Here is a 22255-nt window from a genome sequence, read left to right as displayed (position 1 = left end):
TAAGGGAGCAGGAACGCCGTGGCCTGCCCTCACTTTCCTTCCACTGGTTAAAAGCCTTGTCTTCGGGGGCTGGGAAGGGCTCTCCACTGAGCGAAGGGAAGTGCAACGGTGGGGAGGCAGGGCAGGTGCACAGGGATTGGGAGTCAGGGGAGGTGCACTGGGTGGGGAGATAGGGGAGTTACACCAGGTGGGGAGGCAGGGGGCAGGTGCACAGGAGTCAGGGAAGGGGCACTGGGTGGGGAGGTAGGGAAGGTGCACAGGGATAGGGAGGCAGGGCAGGTGCACAAGGATTGGGAGACAGGGCAGGTGTGCCAGGTGGGGAGACAGGGCAGGGCAGGTGCACCAGGTGGGGGGGCAGGGCAGGTGCGCCAGGTGGGGGGGGCAGGGCAGGGGTGCCAGGTGGGGGGGCAGGGCAGCTTCTCCAGAATGGCACCTCCAGCCCTCACCTCCGGAACATACCGTCACCCGCCACGCCCCTGCCTGATGGCCCAGGATGGGCCCCCACTCACCGCCCTTTTCCTTCGTCTGCTCTGATATGAACTTCTCCAGCTTGGTCCTCAGAGGAATCTCCACCTCGTACCGGCCGTGGGTCCCGTCGTCCACGAGGATGAAGTGGGAGTGGTTGCTGTCCAGACAGGTGAGGTGCCCTTGGCCCTCCTCGTCCAACGGGTACTTAGCAGGTAAAGGGTCCTGGCGGACAGAGGGACGAAGATGGGGTGGAGGGGCCCCACAGCCTTAACACAGAAAGCCCCCAAATATCAGCCCTAACCCGGAACTGCAGCTGTGGCCTTGTCTGGGAAGGGGTCTGGGCAGATGTGGCTAGTTAAGGATCTCGGCAGGGGCTGATGGATAACCTGGGCGGGTCCCAAATGCCACCACAGTGTCCTCAGAGAAGAACGGCAGAGGCGCAGCTGGCCTGGAGCCTGGAGTGCCCAGCAGCCAGCAGCAGCCGGAAGAGGCAGGGACAGCTTCTCCCCTGGGGTCTCTGGGGGGGCACAGGGCTGCCAACACCAAGATACCGATACCTGACACCAATTTTGGACTTCCTGTCTTCAGCACGGTGAGGGAATTAATTTCTGTTGCTCTAAGCCACCAGGGTTGAGGTGACTTGCTGTTAGGAAACTAATACTGGGGGTGGCTGCTGGACCACCAGGGGCACGCCCCCGTGTGCAGAGAGGATGAAAGTTCTACGAGTGCCTGCAGGCGCAGCTCCTTTCTGGTGTCCACAGGGGATGGATGTGTATGGAAAGGAAAGTCTTGGAATGGGGACTTGGAAGTCACCCAGCCTCTCTCGGCCTCAGTTTTCCACTCAGTAAAATGACGGCTCAGGAAAGAACATTTGGGAAGTGGATGTGGCTCAAGCGACTGAGCTCCCGCCTACCACATGGGAGGTCCCTGGTTCAGTTCCTGGTGCCTCCTAAAGAAGACAGCAAGCTGATACGATGGGCAGGCATGGCAGGCTGATGCAACAAGTGACACAAGAAGAAAAACACAGTGAGAGACACAACAAAGCAGGGAACAGAGGTGGCTCAAGCAATTACGTGCCTTCCTCCCATATTGGAAGTCCTGGGTTTGGTTCCTGGTGCCTCCTAAAGAAACAAGGAAGACAGACACAGCAAGTGCAAACAATAAGGGGGTGGGGAAAATAAATTAAATGAATCTTAAAAAAAAAAAAAGGATAGTCAATCCAGTCCTGTGTATGACATGAGGAGAAGACAAAGGCCCTGGCAGCAGGCCATGCAATGCCAGGCCGTGCCCCTGATGAACCTGTGCCTGACAAAGGACCACTATCCAAAGTGGCTCTTCCCCCTGGGAAGCCATTGCCCCTACCGGAGAAGGTGACACCTCCGTTCATGAATCACCACTCATGGGGTGGAACAAGGAAACCTCAGCGCTTCAGGGGCCAGCTTTTTCAATGAATGTTCCTGACTTTGTGAAGTACCTAGACATATGATCTCTATGTCAAATGTAATGTGTTCTTTAAAAACCGTATGGAATGAATCAACTTATCTTCCAACTCTCATCTCACACTGAAGCAATTGCTTCTCACTGCTGTAGCCTGTTAAAAGAGGGACAGGAGGGCCCCGCCTTCCGTCTTAACACACAAGCTCCCTGGGTGGACTACCTGAAATCAAAGAATCATGATATTCTTAAGCTGGAGGAGACCTGAGAAGGAAAGAGTTACAACATGGGCTTTCCAACTATACGTGGTCTACAAGGAGCTCACTTTAGATCCAAAGACACAAAGAGATTGAAAGTGAAAACAACTGAAAAAGATATTTTAAGTAAGTAGTAAACAAAAGAACTGGAGTAGCAAGACTTATTTCAGACAAAATAGACTTTAAGTCAAAATTTCTTAGAAGGGACAAAGAAGTACATTATAGATTGATAAAAGGGTCAATTCATCCAAATGATACAACAACTATAAATATATATGCACCTAACTACACAACCCCAAATATATGAAGCAAAAATTGACACAACTGAAGGGAGATAGTTCTACAATAACAGAGACTTCAATGCCCACTTTCAATAATGTAATAACTAGAGAGAAGGTCAATAAAGAAATAGAGGACTTAAAAACACTATAAACCAACTAGACTAAATGGACATCCATATAACATGCTACCTAACAACAGCTGAATACAAATTCTTCTCAAGTGCACACAAAACATTTTCCAGGATAGTATAGACCATGTGTTAGACTACAAAACAAACAAAGCTCTACAAATTTAAAATGATTGAAACCATACAGACTAACTTATCTGACCACAATGAAATGAAACTAGAAATTGATAACAAAAAGAAAATTCACAAATATGTGGAAATCATGCAACACATGTTGACACATTCAATTGATCTAGAAAGAAATTACAAGGAGATTAGAAAATACTTTAAGAGGACTGAAAATGAAAAACCCCACACCAAAACTTGTGGGATGCAGCAAAAACAGTAGTAGAAGAAAAATTTATAGCTGTAAATGCCTACATTAAAAATGAAGATCTCCAATCAGTTCCCTAATTTACACCTTAGAAAATTAGAAAAATAAAAAGAGAAAAGTAATCCCAAAGCTATCAGGAAGAAGGAAATAATAAAGATCAAAGCATATATAAATGAAATGAAGTATAGAAAAACAAAAAAGAAAATTAACCAAAAGTTGGTCCTTCAAAAACATCAACAAAACTGGAAAACCTTTAGCTAGACTAAGTAAATAAGAAAGTCTCAAATTACTAAAATCAGAAATGAAATTAAGGAAAGAGTACTAACCTTACAGAAATAAAAAAGATTGTAAGAAAAGACTATGAACAGTTTTATGACAACAAATTAGATAACCTAGATGAAATGGAGAAATTCCTAGAAACACACAAATTGCCTAAACTAACTTGAGAAGAAATAGAAAACCTCAACAGACCATGAGCAAGAGATTGACTTGGTCATCAGAACCCTTCCAACAAAGATGGGACCAGGACCAGATAGTGCCACTGGTGAATTCTACTAAGATTATTTAAGGAATTAAAGCCAATACTTTGGAAATGTTCTAAAAAGTAAAAAAGGGGGGAACACTTCTTGACTTATTCTTTGAGGCCAGTATTACCTTAATACCAAAGCCAGACAGAGACACTATGAGTAAACTACAGAACAGTATCTTATGACTATGGATGTAAAAATCCTCAACAAAATACTAGCAAACCTAAGCCTGTGACGTGTATCAAGAATCATACCCCATGATCAAGTGGGATTTATCCAAGGAACGCAAGAATAGATTAACATCTGAAAATCAATTAATGTGATACAGCATATCGATAGAAAAAGAACACAAATCACATGATCATCTCGATAGATGCAGAAAAAGTATTTGAGTATTCAACAAACTCCACACCCTTTCATGATGAAAAAAAACAAAACGAAAAAACAGAACAACTCAACAGACTGGGAGCAGAAGGGAAATTCCTCAACCTGATCAAAGCATTTATGAAAAGCCACAGCTAACATCCTCGATGGTGAGAGACTGTATCGTCCCCGTAAGAGCAGAACAAGGCAAGGATGCCCCTCCTGCCACTTGTACTCAACACTGTTCTGGAGGTTCCAGCCAGGGCAATTGGGCAAAAACAAGAAGTAAAAGTAGTCAGATGGGAAAGGAAGAAGTAAAACTATCTCTATTCACAGATGACATGATCTTATATATAAAAAGTCTAAGAAACCCACTAAAAAATGATTAGAACAAGTTCAGCAAGTATTGCAGGATACAAGATCAATATACAAAAATCAGTTGTATTTCTCTACATTAGCAATGAACAATCCAATAACGAAATTAAGTTCCATTTATAATCATAATTAGAAAAGCCTCACTTATATGTATATTATAATTATAATAGCATCAAAGAGAATCCAGTTAGGAAAAAATTTAACAAAAGAAGTGTGAAACTGATAACTCTGAAAAATACAAAACATTGTAGGAAGAAATTAAAGTTCTAAGTGAATGGAAAAGCACCCAACGGTCACGGACTGGAAGATTAGCCTTGTCGAGATGGCAATACTCCCCAAACTGATCCATACATCCAAAGCATTCCCAGTCGAATCCCAGCAGGTGTCTTTGTAGAAACTGACAAGATGATTTAAAAATTCATAGGGAATTGCAAGGGACCCAGAATAGTCAAAAAGAACCAAGTTGGAGTACTCACACTTTCCGATTTCAAAACCTACGGCAAAGCAACAGTAGCCGCGGCAGTGTGGTACTGGCACGAGGACAGGCACAGAGACCCATGGAACAGGGCTGAAAGCCCAGGAGTAAAAGCAGGCACCCGAGAGCAGCCGATTTCCTACAAGGGCGCCAGAACCATTCTGTCTTTTCAACCAATGGTGCTGGAATAGCTGGGTGGCAACATGCAAAAGAGCACAGCTAGACCCCTCACCTCCCCCCATGTGCAAAAATTAATTCAAAGTGGACCAAAGACCTAGATGGAAGAGTTAAAACTAGAAAACTCTGAGAAGAAAACTTAGGAATAAACCTCCACGATCGCAGATTTTGCAAAGCATTCTTAGAGGTGGCACCAAGAGCACAAACAACAAAAGAAACCGGAGTTGATCAAAAGTAAAAACTCCTGTGCTTCAAAGGAGACCATCGAGAAAGCGAAAAAAACCCCAGAATGGGAAAAACATTTGCAAATCATATATCTGATAAGGGACTTGTATCTAGAATATATAAAGAATTCAACAACTCAACAACCAAAAAGGCCAGCAGCCCAATTAACAATGGGCAAAGGATCTGAATAGACATTTCTCCAGGGAAGATATACAAATAGCCAACAAGCATGTGAAAAGATAGCACTTCATACTCTCTGGAAATGCTCTTCTTAAAAAACACAGGAAAGCGTGGGAGAAGACATGGAGAAAGGGGCCCCTCACGGTACTGGTGGGAATGTGAGATGGTGCAGCCAGTAGGAAATCAGTTCAGATTCCTCTGAACTTGAACTAGTTAACGACCCAGCATCTCCTCCCCCAGCTATACACCCAAAACAGTATTCAAACCAATGCGTGTCCACGTGCTCATGGCAACCCAAGTGTCCCTAATGGGTGGGCACGTCATCAGAACAGAGCATCACTCGGCCATAGAAAGAAACGGAGTGGGAAGTGGCTGTGGCTCCATCAGCTGGGCTCCTGCCTACCATATGGGAGGCCCTGGGTTCATGTCCCGGGGCCTCCTTGTGAAGGCAGGTTTGCCTGCACGCTGCAGAGAGCCACCGACCCAGGCACCATGAAATGCTGCCAGCTTGCAGGTGCCATGGAAAGCTGACTCAGCAAGGTGATGCAACAAAAAGGGAGACAAGCAAGAACTCAGAAGAGCACGTAGTGAATGGACACAGAGAGCAGACAACAAGTAAGCCACAAGGGGGAAGGAATAAATAAAAATAAATACAGGGAAACAGACTTGGCCCAGTGGTTAGGGCATTCGTCTACCACATGGGAGGGCAGCGGTTCAAACCCCAGGCCTCCTTGACCCGTGTGGAGCTGGCCCATGCTCAGTGCTGATGCGCGCAAGCAGTGCCGTGCCACGCAGGGGTGTCCCCGCGTAGGGGAGCCCCACACGCAAGGAGTGCGCCCCATAAGGAGAGCCGCCCAGCGCAAAAGAAAGTGCAGCCTGCCCAGGAATGGCGCCACACACACTTCCCGTGCTGCTGACAACAACAGAAGCAGACAAAGAAACAAGACGCAGCAAATAGACACAGAGAACAGACAAACAGGGGAGGGGGGGGAATTAAATAAAATAAATAAATCTTTAAAAAAAAAATACAGACACACAGAAGAATGCACAGCGAATGGACACAGGGAGCAGACAGCACGCAGAAAAAAAAAAAAGAAACCGAGTGCCGAGACTCGCAACAACATACACCAAATTGGAAAACGTTATTCCAAGTGAACTAAGCCAGACACAGAAGGTCACGTATTGTAGGATTCCTTTAGATGAAGCATCCAAAATAGAGGACTCTGTAGCGACGCACAGTAGGAGGGCAGCACTGGGGTGGGGTGCCCCGGAGGTGGCGGCGTTTGTAATCTAAAGAGGTGGTGGCTGCACAACTCTGGGAAGGTACTAAATGCCACCAAACTGTATGCTTAAAAGCAGTTCATTTTATGTTATGTGACTTTTGTCTCCATGAAAAATGAAAATAAAGTAAAATAAAAGCTCCGGCTTAGAGGCCAAGGCCCTTTCCTCCCCCACGTTCTTCGTCCTTCTCATCACAGCGGCCGTGAGGATGAGCCCCAAGCCGGCGGTGGCCCCCCGTGACTTCCCGGGCACCCCACAGCCCTGAGGTGGGGGCCGGAGCCTGGCCCGGGGCCACTCTCCCGGGTGGCTGCGGCCCGCGGCTCGGTGGGGCCTGGAGCCGGGACCCTGCACCCCGTCCAGCGCGGCTCCCGGGAGAGGCCGAGGGGGCGCCCCGCACACCGCCCGCTCACCTCGCAGCTCTTCGCGGGGCGGATCAGACTCTCGCGCTTGTGGATGGCCCCCCACGTGGCAATGCCGATGGCGATGACGCCTCTGTCGCGGCAGCTGCTGCTCAGGTTGAAGTCGCGCACCGCCTCCCCGACCTGCTTCATCACCCCCGTGTGGGAGCCCCCCGAGATGATCCAGGCTCCTGGGCGGGGCAGAGGCAGGGGGTCCGCAGGTGCGCTCGGCCTCGCCCGCTCGGGCGCCTGCACGCGCCGTCCCGGGAGCGCGGCGGCTGTGCCCTGCCTTGCGGCTCAGGCCGCAGAGGTCCAGGGGCTCCAGCTGGCTCAGCGAGGCCGAGGGGGCAGGAGCGGGGCCCCGCCTGGGGGCCGCGGCCGCTCCTCGCCCCGCCCCGCTCTCCACCAGCTGCTTCTCAGCCGTTTCTGACTTCTTCTAATTCAGGGAGCCCCGGGTGCGGTAGATGGGGTCCCTGCAGGGATTCACCCCGAGCTACTGCCACGGGCCGGGCCGTGGCCCCTGGGGGACGAAGCCCCACCCCACTGTCCGGCCTGACCAGGCGCCCGGCTCTGGTCAGCGGCACGAGCGCCCCACGGCCCCCTTCCCCAGGGGCCCCTCCCCCAGGGCCCTCACTCTCATGGACCCCATGGCCTCCTCCCCCAGGGCCCCCTCTCCTGCAGGCCCCCCACTCTCACGGACCCCCACTCATGGACCCCATGGACCCCCTCCCCCAGCGCTCCTCTCCCCCATGGCCTGCATCCCTCCCTGCCCGGGCGGCCCCCAGCCAGCCTCGAGGCGTCACCAAGAAGGCGCACGCGCTGCTGCCGGACCGGACCGTGTGCTTCTAGCACAGCGCCGACCGAGCCACTGGCGTCGGCTCCAGGAAGCGGGCTTGTGGGCTGCGTGAATGACAGGCCGGAGCCTGCGGCCCGGGCCAGGGCTGGGCAGCGGGCCGCGTGGACACGGAGCGCGGCAGGACGTGGCAGAGGCCGGCTGGCCACCTGGGAGGCGGGCGAGCGCCTCGTGGCCTGAGGGTGAGGTACACAGGCCGTGGTGGCCGCTGTGGCCTTGGCGACGTGCCGCGCCCGTGACCGAGGCCCAGGTGGACGGGCCGAGAATGGTGTGGTCAGTTCACGCGCAGGGGTGGAGGGGCCTCGGGAGCCAGGGAGCCCAGGCCTGCAGGCGGGGGGGCCCGACGGCAGAGGTGGGAAGCGCTGCACGCCCAACACGAGGGCCACGACCACGCCCAGGAATGTGGGGTGACCCCGTCTCACCCAGGCACCCCGAAGTTTGCTCTCCTGTGGACCTTCTGCGCCCACGCGGGTCACCTCTTTAAGGGAGCCCGGGGCCCTGCGCACGCGCGACCTCTGACAAGAACGAGTCGGGGGGCTGCAGGGCATCAGGAAGAGGCAGCCAGGGACAGGGAGCCTGACCCCCACCCGCTCCGGGGTCTGGGAGCCGAGGGTGGGGGCCCAGGGACCCAGGCCTGGGGGCCCACCTCTGCCTTGAGAATGGACCACCTTGAGAATGGTGCTGGCCCACCCCCCACGCCAGGTGTCCCCTCCCTGTCTCCCACTGCCCCCTCTCCTGCAGGCCCCCCACTCGCATGGCCCCCCACTCACGGACCCCATGGCCCCCCTCTCCCATGGGCCCCCAATCTCACGGGACCCCATGTCCCCCTCCCCCAGAGCCCCCATCCCCGAGGGTCCCCCTCCCCCACGGCCCCTCTCCCCATGGCCCCCCTCCCCCAGGCTCCCACCCCCGTGGCCCTGCTCCCCTCCCGCAGGCACTGCCGACAGCCTGCGCCCTCACCTGTGGTCTGGGCCACCTTGACCAGGTCCCTGCGGAAGACGCTCCTGAGCCGGAGCTTCATGTTGAAGTTCTTGGCGCCGCCCGTCACCGAGATGAGCAGGTTGGGGGCGTCCAGGCCCCAGTACTGGGTCATGAGGTGGTAGATGGCGCTGGGACACGTGTCCTGGGACACCCGGACGTACTGCGGAGAGTGGGGGTGGGCGCAGCCCCGGTCAGAGGCCACGGCGCCACGGCCGCCCCGCGTGCAGAGTGGGGGGCTGCTGGGATGCCCCTCGGGCTCGGCCAAGAGGCCCTCAGACCCCAGATCGGGGGCCCGACCCCAGGCAGCTGGGCAGAGGGAGCACGAGGGGAGGCCCAGGCCGGGCAGACCCCCGCCCCGGCGCCCGGGCCTGCCCCACTGTGTCTCCCGACCCGGGGCCACTCAGCCCCCCGCCCTGGTGGGCTCCGTTCTCGGGGCGAGGCGCTTCCTTCCTCTGCCCCCCGCGGCGCCGGCGCCCCCATCCTGCACCCCCCCATCCCCACCCCCTGCCCCTGCACCCCGCCCCACACCTCCAGACCCGGCCGCGCTGCTCCCCGAGTGCAGGGGTCCTGGCAGCTCCGCAGGGGCTCTCCCCAGGGCCGTTATGGCAGCTGAGCCCGGCCTCGGATTTGCCCCAGACGCCCCGAAGGCAGGGCTCCGGGGGCAGAACCCAGGAGATGGCTGCGGGGTCCTCAACCACGAGGGGGCCGTCGCGGGCTGTCATGAAACCAGGGGTTGGCTCAGGGGTGCCCAGGTCTGAGGGTTCAGGAGCGCGGCCCTAGGCTGGGGGGTCTCCGTGGGAGGGGCTGGGCCACGCGCCCCCTGCACAGCCCCCTGGCCAGGCCAGGCTGAGGCCTGATGAGGCCGGACAGCTCCACCCACTGCAGGCTCCAACCTGGGGGCGCCCCCCACCTCTCCTGTCCCCACCTCTTCTGTCCCCCACGTCCCTCCCCCTCGCCCGCGTCCCTCCCCCTCACCGGTGTCCCTCCCCCCCCATGTCCCTCCCCCGCATCCCTCACCCCACGTCCCTCCCCCTCGCCCGCGTCCCTCCCCCGCATCCGTCCCCCACGTCCCTCCCCATCGCCCGCGTCCCTGGCACACAGAAGCTGACTGCAGCCCAGAGGGGAGGCTGGAGGCCAGTGTGGGTCACCACACAGGCCTGGCTCAAAGCCCCCCCTGCCGTCCCTGCCCATGGCCGGTGAGGACAGCCCCTCCCCTGTGCCGCCACTTCCCTCTGGGGCAGGGTGGGTAGGAGGTGCCTCCTGGGAGCGCAGGTGCAGGGGCGCAGGAGAGGCAGGGAGACTCGGCCACAGGGGCCCGGAGACCCACGCTCGGCAGGACCCCCGGCTCAGCCTCCTGTGGGCGGCGCCCAGGGGACCCTCAGCAGGGGCGAGGGGAGAAGCCCCGCCCAGCGGGCACAGAGCTGAGCAGCACCCACTTTCCGGCCCCCAGACCCCGAAGACTGGCGCTGCATCAGGACCCCCGGAGGGCTTGGGAAACGCAGGTGCCGGGCCCACCGGGTCCAACCCAGGCCCCAGGCCCCTGGTGGCCTCCTGCCCGGGGCCACAGCTGGAGGTCCACGGCATGGCCAGGACGCCAGCCCCGCCCGCACGGCCGCCTCCCAGGCCCCTGTGGCTGCTGTGGCAACGCCGCTCCCCCACGCACCCCTCGGCGCCCTGGACCCGCCTCTCCACCCTTCCTCAAGCCGGCCCCGGGCCTTGAAGAAACGCCACCCAGGGCCGCCTGACCAGGGGCCACTGGCCCCGCTCAGCCGCGCCCTCCTCAGAACACCCGCCGCCCACCCTCTGCTTCATGGGGAGTAGGGCTCTGGAGCAAAGTGGGTCCCCGTTTGCCTGGCAGAGCCCCCACCCATCTCTGTCCCTCAGCGCCAGAGGGCTCGGCACACCCCGGGTCTGCCAGCCTCACGCTCCGGCCAGAAAAGCCCAGCCATGTGCATACCTGTGAGGCTACCACCTGTACCTGTGGGGACCACGTGTCACCAGGGACCACTGCGTGTACCCGAGGGACCACCACGTGTCACCAGGGACCATCGCATGTCACCAGGGACCATTATGTGTACTTGTGGGACCACATGTCACCAGGGACCACGTGTCACCAGGGACCACCACGTGTCACCAGGGACCATCGCATGTCACCAGGGACCATCGCATGTCACCAGGGACCACTACGTGTACTTGTGGGACCACATGTCACCAGGGACCACGTGTCACCAGGGACCACCACGTGTCACCAGGGACCATCGCATGTCACCAGGGACCATCGCATGTCACCAGGGACCATTACGTGTACTTGTGGGACCACATGTCACCAGGGACCATGTGTCACCAGGACCACCACGTGTACCTGTGGAACCACCATGTGTCACCAGGGACCATCGTGTGTCACCAGGACCATTATGTGTACCTGTGGGACCACCATGTGTCACCAGGGACCACGTGTCACCAGGGACCACCACATGTACCTGTGGAACCACCACGTGTCACCAGGGACCATCGTGTGTCACCAGGGACCATTATCTGTACCTGTGGGGCCACCACGTGTCACCAGGGACCACTGTGTGTCACGTGGACTACAACGTGTCCTCCAGGGACCACCAAGTATCACCATGGGCCACCGTGTATACCTGTGGGACCACCAAGTGTCACCACGGACCACCACATGTCACCGTGGACCACCACAGTGCCCCTGTGGGACCACTGCATGTCACTGTGGACTGCCATGTGTCACCATGGACCACTGAGCCATTCATGGTGGGCTCAAGACCAGAGTTAAGAGCAGCAGAATGTGGGGAGCGGGTGTAGCTCAGTGGCCGAGCTCCTGCTTCCCATGTACGAGGTCCTGGGTTCAATGGCTGGTACCCTACAGCCCAAGAAAAAGAGCCACAGCGTGATGGAAACCAACCTTTGCTGCTTTCTGGTTCAAGTCCTCGAAGACGATGTCACCAAAGGCGTCTGTTGGCATCTCCTGGACATGCTTCTTGGGGTCCCACTCCTTGTCCTGGAACCCACGGGGCTTGGTGGCCTCCTCCACGTGCTCCTTGCGTGCGTAGCCACACTTGCACACCACCTCCCTGAGAAGACACAGCACAGGTCACTCAACGCCCCACGCAGGGTGGCAGGGCCCAGGCAAGGGTCATGAGCCGCAGGACACACAGCATCAACCTTCAGTCTAGAAAAGAGACGCAGGGAGGGTGCCCGCTGTTCCCACGTGGAGGGGCAGGGGCCCTGAGGCGGGCCTCCAGGCCGGTGGACAGCTCCAGCCTTACCTGCCTGCAGCTCCCACCTGTCTTAGGCATCTGGCTTCAGGTGAGAACAAAGCAGGTGAGGATGAACACGGAGCACTCGGCCCACCTCAGCCTGCCCAGGGCTTCTGAGGGGCAGGCGCTTGGTCTGGCTCCACCATGAAGTATTTCTGGGACCAAGTCAGTTCCCCTTCTCTGGGCCCCAAGTTCTTCATCTCTAATTTAGGGGAGGGGTCCAGATCTGAGAATAAAATTTCTAAGAATTCTCTCAACATTTCAAAGCCCATCATACCACCCCAAGCCCAGACTACGGACACCAGAGAGCCCCCCTACAGAGCTGCCGTTAGCCAGGCATGCTCCGGGGTCCCCTGTACCCCCATTTCATCCTTCCTATGGGCTCTAAGATAGGTATTATCATCACAGCCATTGTATAGATGGGGAAACTGAGGTGCAGAAAAGTTTAGTACTTTGTCCAAGGCATCTGGGCAGCACAGAGCCGAGCTGGGATTTGAACCCAGGACTCTTGGACCCAGAGTCCATGCTTTACTCTCTCCCTGGAGCTGGAGAAACGTCCTCCAGCATAAAGGTCCCCATTAAGGCAAACGGTCATTCAGGGCTGCAAGGAAGGCAAAGAGTCAAGACCAGTTTCACTTCCCCAGCGGGGCTGTGGCTTTCTTGAGGCCGGGGAGGAAAGGAAGCACGTGGCGTGCAGGGACCTGACCTCGCATTTCCCAACAGGCACGCGCCACTGTCCCCATCTAGCACACGAGGAGGCCGGCCACGGAGGCTCGCAGCTCGGCAGAGCCAGGGCTGGGCTCCAGACCCGCCTGGCCCCTGCCAGCACCTGCCCACTGCACACGCTGCCCACCGACACGCACCACTCCCTGCAGGGACGCCACTGCGTGAGCGCATGTCCCCGCACGGCTGGTCCAGGTGCAGGGCAGCACCGTGTGAGTTTGCAGAGGGAAAGCTGCACGGCCGTAGGCACGAACTCGTGCGTCAACCCCGGCTGGACTGGAGACGACACGCACAAAGGGCCCCTCTGCTCCCAAGAAGCTTGGGGAGCGACAGAGACGCTTACAGCCCAGCACCTCTGAAAAGTCAGGGCAAATGCTGAGTAGAAAAGGACGGAGGACAAGAATTTAGCTCATAATTTCATGTTTCACACTTTTGAAAGGAGGAACATGCTTTTTAAAATTAATTTTAACTTTTACAAAAGCAACATGACAGTTTTAAAAGCCAAATTGAAGTTAAAAGCTTAAGAGAAAGATCAGACTTCTGCCCCTACTTGCCCATCTAAAATGGGTTTATTCTAGGCTCATATTTGAGTTACAGTTGGGCTGGGTACAGAATTCCAGGTTGAAAATCTTCTCCACTTAGAATTTTACAGGTGTTCTGCCATCTCTACTAGCCCTGTTATTACGGCTAGACGGTCAGATGCCCCCGTGGCTCTCATCACTCTGCACGTGGCCGATCTGATTTGGCTTTCTTCTTCCTATAGGCGTTTAGAATCTGATTATCCCTGGTTTTCTGAAATTTTACCGTGAGGCCCCTGTTGAACTCACTTCTCTGGCACTCCGCAGGGTTCTTGCGTTCCGGGGAATTTCACGCACTGACGTCTGATCATTTCCTCTCCTGTGTCTTCTCAAGCCGCCTTTCCTAGCTCCCAGCAGAATAACGGGCTTCGTGGGTGATCTGGCAACCTTCTCGTGCACCTTTTTGTTTCTGCCTTTTTGAAAAGCTTCCGAGTACTTGCTCTCATGTTTTGAGTGCTGCATTTGTCTTTCTCTGGATGGAAACCTCCTCTTACGGGAGTGTCAGAACAGTAATAACGAAAACATTAATGATGGCGTAGGAAAAAAAAGGGGCTGCGGGGCTCGCGCTTGCAGGTGGGGGAGAGGACGTGCTTTGCCCTGTTCCTCTGAGTGCAGGTGGAATCTCTGGACAGAATAGACAAAACCAGCACAAGAAGGTTCTGGAAGGTGGAGAGAAGTGAGGGCCTGTGGGGAGCTGCCAGGCTTCTGTTTCGCTTCCTGAAAACACCAGGGATAAAGAGAGGACCCTGAAAACTTACAGAAAGAAGAGCACAAACAAAGCCGCCCCCACAAAACCCTGTCCTGCTTAGTCACAGGGCCAGGAAAGGGGCAGCCTCGCGAGATAGAAATCTTTACACAATAACCCCTCTACTGCAGCAAAACACCACAGAGACACCTTCGACCTTAACCCCAACCTCACCGGAAAACGCCAAGTGGGGTGCCTGCTTCCACTCTCGGCAGCTGTAACAAGGAGCCTCAACCGTCCCGCCGCGGGGTGGCAAAGCCCCCCCACCCCTACAGATGAGTGCAGACCTGTGGCAGCCAGATCTCCCCCTCCCCGCTGGGGTGACGTACGGGGTGCCCCAGTGGAGGGTCAGGGCTTTCACTGCTGCCCAGCAGTGACAAGGCTCTCCCCCACCCCCGCAGTGACACAGAAGGCCACGTGTGGGGCAGTGGCGTGCACCCCTGTCCCCCCAGCCACGATCGTGTCCTCCAACCGCGTGACCAGCCCAGCAAAAGCCTCGTGTGATGGTCAGGCTCATGGGTCACCTCGGCCAGGTAGTGGTGCCCAGTGGTTGGTCAAGCAAGCCCTGGGTGAACTATAATACAAGGGCATTTATGGAGTTTAGTCACCACTGACTTTACTGCAGTGGTAAATCATAGATAGCTGGTTACAATGAGTGATGCTTTAGCCAATCAGCTGAACGCCTTAAAAGGGGAAGTGAGATGAGCATGGAGTGAGATTTTCCCAGCTCGGCTTTGGACAGCCAACAACTCCCAGAACTCGTCAAGACCTTCGCTGGACTGCTGCATCCCCACGGCTGCGTGAGAGCCTCTGATAAAATCTCTGCCATTGGCAGATGTCCCTTGTCGATTCTGTTTCCCTAGAGAAGCCTGACTAACACACCTGGGCGGCCAGCGGCGCCCCTGAGCAGAAGGCCGCAGCAGCTCCGGCTCCGCAACGCGGCAGAGGCCTGGCCGTGACGTCCTGCCTTGCCCGTCCGGCCTTGTGTCCTTCGCTGTCATAAAGCATTGCCACGAGGACAGCTAGAGGGAGGGGTGGTCTCGGGGGCCCCGAATGTCCTTTCTCTCTAGGCCCTGCCTGTCCCCGAGGGGAGCGCTTTGCTGCTTGTTCTCACGCGGGCGGCGTGTGGGGCCCCGAGCGGCGCATGAGGGCCAGAGGCGGCCGGGGCTGCTGGAGGACCCGCCTGCTCCGCGGACCCCGGCCCTCCCCCGTGAGGGCCCTCTTCCTCGAGAAGGAAAATACAGAATAATAAAAACGTGTCTCCTCTTTCGATGGAAAGAAGGCCGGGAAGCCGTCTCATGGCCTTGAGGAGATCCAGAGCGTGACCGCCCTCCAGAAGCTCAGGACACCTCGGGGTGACCGGCCAGCGGCCCAGCAATGCCAGGCTGAGCCCGCGTTTTGCCAGGCTCTTCTCCTGGACTCACCCCGTTTCCCGACGCCCGAGGAGCAGGTGGTGCAATGCCCTCAGAGCTTGCCTTACTTCTTTCTGCACTATAAATCCCGCCTGCCCGTGCTCACGTCAAGGTTTTGGAACGCAACTGAGGTCCACAGTCAGTGGCAACGCACGGCTCCATCAAAACCAGGGGTAGCTCATAAATTCCAATTCTGTAACCAATTAAGCTAAGATGCACTCCCAGTTAGAGATCTCTGGGATCCCCCCGCCCCATTTCTCCAGTCTTGGTTTTACATCCCCCCTCCCCTGTAGCGTTACACACACGCACTCGGAGAGACATCTGAGCGAAAAAGCTGTTCCACTGCTGTCCCTGCAGCAGATCTTTGCATCAAACCTGTTGCCAATAAAGGTGCCTCTGGAAGTTTCTGGACTAAACGCCTCCTGGGTACAATTTCTTCAGAGCAGGGGGTTGGGGAGAAGGCGCTCTTTGGGGCTCAAACCCAAGCTGCCTCCTCCCGATCCTTGCCGACCCCCTGTGGACTTCTCCATCGGTTCAGGATTCAAAGGGAAGAAGGGCGGCAGGTCATCGCTCCTCGAACCCGGCCAGCGGGAGCCTGGATCTCCGCAGCACACGCACGAGCCCCGCGGGGGCGGCTGGCGCGTCGCGGCGTCCCTCCGCGGCTGTTTCTACCCAGCCTTTAACTACCGAGGCTGTCGCTGGGACCCGCCGTCCTGAACCTGAAGCTGTGACCAGGCACCAAGCAACTACGAGGCCATGGCCGGAGCTGACCGCAGGCCAGCGCCCCCCCGGCCACGCGACCAGTGGTGAGCGCGCGCATCCGAGGAAAAGCCGGCGGTGTGGACCCCAAAACGCCCCGGGGGCCCTCGAGCGACGAGGCCCGGGCACGGCACAGGACCTGAGGTTACGACAGCCAGTCTAGACATGACCCGTGGCACCGGTCCTCCTTCACAATCTCCATCTGCTCCCGCCCCATGCGCTTCTCGCCCCGTGTCACGCCTTCAATGGGTAGGAGGCGGCACGGGCTGCAGTGAGAAGCACACCTCGGTCCCAGCCCCCAGAGAATCCGGCTGCTGGCAAGAAAAAAAGAACTCAAAACCACAGGTGGGGACTAGAATGAAAGAGAAAATGCAAACTGTGGTGGGAGGGCAAGGCCACTTCCTGACAGAGGCTGAGTGATCTAGGAGGGCTCCTCGGAAGAGGCACCACCTGCCCTGGGCCTTGAAGGGTGAGGAGGAGTTCACCAGGTGTCGAGGAAGAGAAAGGGGGTAGAAAGAAGGTGGCACATTCGGGGCATGGCACAGAACAGGGTGAGAGGTACAAATGGGGTGGGGGCGCGAAACGTGCAGTGTTAGGGCTGCGAGGCCCTGCCGTGGCCAGCGAGGATGAGAGCCCAGCCTTGGAGGAGGGGGCAGGCCAAGCCGGCTTCCAGCTCGGAGCAGCCTTGAGTCCACTGTCCAGGCTAAAGGGACACCAATGGCGAGCAGCCCCCCTGTCCCCCCCCGGGGCTCCGAGGCCCCTAAGAGTGGAAGGAGCTGCCGTTTCCTCCCCGCAGCCTCCTGTAGCCTCAGCCAGTGCATGGGTGGCCCCTGGGGGAGGCACTGTCCCCGCGGCCACAGGCGGAGACCGAGTGGGCCACTGCTGTCCGGTGGCAGCTTTGGTGACCACACCTGGGCAGAAAGCGCAGAAAGGAGGAGAGGCAGAGGTGTCACGGGGGTCCCCTTGGGACCACGGTATCCTCATCAGTGGATGGGCAGGGAGCACGGATTTTCCCAAAGGCGCCTCCTAGTTCCTTGACTCTGACTCTTCCAGAAAAAGTGACACCTGGGGGGTTGTGGCACGGGGTCCTGCTGGCTGGACTCGAGTCCGAGCACTGCGGCCTAGTGGCCACGGAAGGACCCTGCTTAGACGCTCAGTGCCTCGGTTTCCTCATCTGGAAACGAGGACAAGGTTGAGCACCTTCCTTCACAGGCACGAGGGACAATCACGGCCGACCCTGCCTAGCCCCACCTGCGCAGTCAGGCACGCGGGACAGAAGCGAGAAGGCCCGGGGCGGGGCTTAAAAACCCAACCTGCCGCTTACCCGGCGTCGGACAGGTGGGAACTCGCCACGAAGTGCACGCATCCTTTCTTCTTGATGTTCTTCAGGATCCACGAGCTGAGGCTTTCCTGCGGAGGTGAGAACAAGGGTGGCCCTGAGAGCCTCGCAGGGCAATCGTTGGCATTCGGGAGGCAGACCCCGTGCCCCGGGGCGTCCGTGCCCCTGGGCGAGCCCAGAGGACGGCGCCCGGCGCCGGTCAGGACCACGGGCAGGGCTGAGCCGTCCTCACCCGGGGCTGGCCAGCGCGGGCTGCGCGGGCAGGGGCAACCCGAGGCCTCCTGCGCGCTGGAAGCTGAACCTGCGCGGGAGTTCAGAGTCGCCGAGTCAGCGTGGCATCCCCGGGGGACCGCGGGGCGTGGTGGCCGTGGGCCGGCGGCTGGGCACGGCTGAGCGGAGGCTTACCTTTTCACCGCTGCAGAAGGCGTGTGACAACCCCTTGTGCCTCTGGTGGCTGTTGCTCTGGCAGAAACTGGGGAGCGGGTCCCCAGAGCCCTCCTCCTTGGCGTCAGGGTTCCCACGGGCAGAAGACTCCATCCCAGCTCCCTCTAGCTCTCAGCCGGCATCGGACCAGTCTCTCCTCCAGCTTGCTGAAAGGAAGCTTCCGGAAGCACAGAACGGGTCGGGCGGGTGAGATCTATGGGGAAATGCGGAAGGCACTGTCACAGCGCCTGGCCAGGACCCGCCTCGCCTCTGCCTTGCGAAAGCTCTTTCTGGGTGGCAGGAAACGAGGGGCCCCTCGGCACCCCAGCTGAGATGTAGAAGCCACGGGCCCAGGAAGCGCGCCCCGCCCCGCGTGGGAAAGTCCAGCAGCCCCGCGCCCCCCGGCCCACCCGGAGCTCAGCAGCGCCTGCTGGACAGGGCGTGACGGGACCCCCCCGGGGGCCACTGACGAGGACCGAGCTCGCCCACCTCCTTGCAGGCGCAGCCTGATGCTCCGCTCGCCCACCTGCACCCCAGACTCAGCGGGGCGCCCGGGCGCAGCCTCCCGGCAGCCCGTGGACAGCGGCCTCGGGGTCCTGCTGGCGCCGGCTCCTGGCGACACCACTCCCCCACGGCGCAGCGCCAGCCCTCCCTGCCAGCCTGCCCTGCAGCTTGGGGGCCTGCCCAGGGGAAGCGGGGTGCACTCTCTGACTCCCCTCCCTCTTCCAGCTGCTGCCACCGCTGGCTCCTCTGGGGGAGCAGGGAGCCTGGACCAGGGGTCAAAGTCCTGCGGTGGCAACGCAACATGGTGCCCGTGGGGGGTGGCCCCGCGCCGGCTTCTCCCAGAGCCTGCACCTCCGAGGGGCTCGGCTGACTCCGTGCAGCACCCCGGCTCCGGGAAGGCACGGTCAAGAGGCCCCACCTGGCTCCCCGGGGGCAGCCCCAGCTCTGCCACCCCACTCTGGCTCTGGCCCTGGCCCTGGCCGTGCAGGCCTGAATCAGGCCCCGGGCTGTGTCCATGGGGCCCTCAAAGCAGGGGAGGGAGTCGCCGGTCCCCCCTGCGCCCCTCCTCCCCAGGCTCTTGGAGGCCCCGGGACAGGCATCCTTCCCTCGACCTCGACCTTCCCAGGGCAGACGCGCCCCCCTGGAAACCCAGACTGCACCCCTGTTTCTCAGAACAGCCCGCGCCCTCGGCGGCACCCTCCACGGGGCCTCTGAGCCCCGTCCCACCCCTCGGTCACCCACAAGCACACACTTCCCGGGGGGCCGGGGCCATGAAGACGGGGCACCCTCAGGGCCCCGCGGGGGCCGGAGCACGCCCCGCCTGCGGAGGGGCAGATCGCCCCGCTCTGCTCCAGGCTGCGGGGCCAGGCTGAAGGCCAAGCCTGCCCCGTGTGCCCCCAGCATCCCACCCCGAGGCGCCCGCGCAGGGCCAAGACCGTGGGACCTGCGGCCCTGTCCACACCGCAGCCCGCAGCCTCACTTTCCAGACCTCGCCTGGCTTCTCTCATTTTCCAGGCCCCCTGCCCCCAGAGTGGGGTCCAGCCAGCCCCGGCTCTGCCCCCCCAGAGACGGGCCTGCGAGATGGAGCCTCGTTCTCCCAAAAGCTCCCCTCCCGGCTCCACGCGGTTTTCACCACTGAGGCCGCAGGTTCCTCGTCCAGCAGGTGGGAAAGCAGGGCTGCCGCCGCAGGCCCCAAAGCACCCATTGACCCGGCCCACACCTGCCCGCAGCTCCAGGGCCGGAGGGGCACCCCGGAGGCCCCTCACCTCCCACCACCCGCGGCCCACTGGCGGGCGGCTGTGCCCGCGCCCTCTCGGCCTGCCTCAGTGCACACCACTGAGCGCCAAGGCCAAGTGCCGGGGACAGCGGCTTCCTCCAGGGGCCCTCCTTACCTGGCCCACCTGGCCGGCCCTGGTCAAGGCGCTGGGCCCCGGGGGCTCTCTGGCAGCTGACCTTGGGCAGGATGCTCAGCAGGGAGCTGCGCCTCTGCCTCTTGCCCTTCTGAACCCTCCCCGTACCCCCGGCCCGCTTGCTCGAGGAGGATGTGAAATCCTCAGCAGCGCTGCCAGCTTCCCCTGCTCCCGGGAGGTGCCACCAGCAGGTCGGGCCTTACAGGGCCACGTGCCCCGTGGAGAAAGCTGCTCCAGCAGAGCACTGAGGGAGGCAGGCAGGAAGCGCCCCCATTGCCAAAGAGGAGAGAGAGGGGCTCTGGAAGGGAGGGTCAAACAGCCCAGGGGGAGGGGAGCAGGACGGGGGGAGGGGGACGGGCAAAGCCCGGAGACTCCCGCCCCAGGCTCGCAGAGCACGGGAGGGGTGGGTGTGAGGGAGGTGTGCAGGAGGCCCCCTGGGCCACGGAGGGCTTGGCCCACCACGGGACTACGGGGTGCCCTCGCTCACGTTCCCATTGCCAGGCTCGGCCGGTTGCACGCCCGGCTCCACACGTTTATCACGGCCCACCGTGGCTCTTCCCAGGTGCCAGCCACGAGCCGGGTCCCCGGGAGCGTGTCAAGGCCCCTTTGCCCACCCATCTCCCCCAGATGCACAGCGGGTGGGGAGCCACGCTCTCACCAGGCCAGGGCCAGGGGCCTGGTTGGGGCGCACTGGTTCAACCCCCTCCCCAGCCCCTCCCCAGCAGGAGTGGGCCCTGAGAGCCCTGATCTGACCTCCCCAGGCTCACGCGGTCAATTGCTTTCTTCACGTAGCACCTGAGAGCCGTTCCAGCCACCCGAAATCACAGCTAGAAGTCTCCATAGCAGCTGGCCTAAGTGCATGGAGGACATTCCGGAAGGAAGTGAAGTTCCAGGAAAGTAGATAGGTGGATAGATGGACGTATGGGAGACAGAAAATAAATAAATAAGAGGTAGATGACAGGTGCGTAGACAGACGATGGACAGGCTGGATGGGTGGACTGATGGATGGATGGATGGGTAGAACCTGACCGCACGTAATCCGGGGCATTCGTGCGAAACCCCCCCCCACCGCCTGTGAACGGCCTTTGACCTGGGCCCCTGACGACAGCCTGAAGCCAGGGGCCAGCGAGCAGGCCTGGGGCGGGGGGGGGGGGGGCGGCACTGGCATGCAAACCCAGGCTTCACACTGACCGTCCCCGGAAGCGGCTGCAGGAACTGAGCACAGGGGCCGGGGGCGGGGGGAGCATTTCCTCCCTGCGGGTGAGGACCCCCGAGCACCCCTAACCGCAGGGTCCCCGCCTCCGGAACCGCACCCTTTGTTGCCAACAGAAGCCCAGGCCATGGTAGCACGGACTCCTGGGCACCACTTCCCCCGCCGGCCAGGGGCGTGTGCAAAGCAGCAGCCCGGCACAGCCCCCTGGGGGCCTCCTCAGCCCACCACCCCCGCCGAGGAGTCACCAGGAAGTACAAGCCGTGGGGCCCTGAGCTGACCCTGGCCCATGGCCAGGGGACCCTCCACGGCGTGTCCCCTGGACTTCTCCGGTGGAAAACCAGGGCCCCGCTCCCGCAGCTGCAAGCTGCAGCTGCTGAGGTCGCTGTGGGACACACCTTCAGGCCTGAAATAGCGACACGTGGGGGAGGGCGCCAAGGAGACAGAAGTGGGTCGTGTCCTCTCTCTGGAGGGTCCAGAGCCCCTGCACAGCGTGCCCCTCCCGACAGGGTCGTGCCAGCAGCAGAGCGCCCCGCAGGCACACGGCTCCCAGGCGGCGCCGCAGCGCTCCGCGCCCCCATCGCCCGCACCAGCTCCCTGCCCTGCGCCCCAGGTCCGCCGGCTTCCCGGTCCCCGCATCGCCCGCCGCAGCCCCCGCGTTCCCGTGGACCAACCCGGGCCCCTGACCTCCCGCACAGCACCGGGCCGCGCCGCAGCGCCCGCACCCCGCCCGCCGGCTCGTCCCCCCGCCCCCGCTCCGGCGGGCGCCGCACTCACCGCAGTCCCCGCGCCCCCGCCCGGATCCGCCCGCGTGCCCGGCGGCGCGCACACGTGCTCTGCGGGCCCGGACGCCGCCTGGCCCCGCGGCCAAGCCGTGCGCCCCGCACGATCCAGCCCGCCCCGAGCGCGCTCTGCGGCACTTGGCCCCGGGGGAGCGCAGCGCCGGGCCCCTCTCGGGCCGCCGAGCGCCAGCCAAGGGCGACCCTGGAGGGGACGGGTCCTCGCTCAGACCCCGACCTGCCCGGGCTGGCTTTACACCCAGAGACCCCGCGGCACGAGGACTCACGCGCTGCGCTCCGCTGCCCTCAACGGGCTAGGCGGC

General features: G+C 59.8%; 1 protein-coding gene across 1 annotated transcript in view; it reads right to left on the bottom strand.

Moving 5' to 3' along the window:
• Positions 1-21964, bottom strand: part of TRPM2 (transient receptor potential cation channel subfamily M member 2) — a 77705-nt gene extending 55741 nt beyond the window's left edge. Inside the window, exons 1-7 of the mRNA XM_058296336.2 lie at positions 21931-21964; positions 18013-18244; positions 17593-17678; positions 11697-11865; positions 8756-8936; positions 6955-7133; positions 510-690 (exon numbers count right to left, since the gene is read on the bottom strand). Coding sequence (XP_058152319.1) covers positions 510-690; positions 6955-7133; positions 8756-8936; positions 11697-11865; positions 17593-17678; positions 18013-18144 — 928 coding nt within the window. The 5' untranslated portion in view covers positions 18145-18244; positions 21931-21964. The remainder of the gene's footprint in view (positions 1-509; positions 691-6954; positions 7134-8755; positions 8937-11696; positions 11866-17592; positions 17679-18012; positions 18245-21930) is intronic.
• Positions 21965-22255: the final 291 nt, after the last annotated feature.

Source organism: Dasypus novemcinctus, chromosome 4 (assembly GCF_030445035.2).
Source record: "Dasypus novemcinctus isolate mDasNov1 chromosome 4, mDasNov1.1.hap2, whole genome shotgun sequence".
NCBI classification, from domain to species: Eukaryota; Metazoa; Chordata; class Mammalia; order Cingulata; family Dasypodidae; genus Dasypus; species Dasypus novemcinctus.
This window is presented reverse-complemented; position numbering and strand designations above follow the sequence as displayed.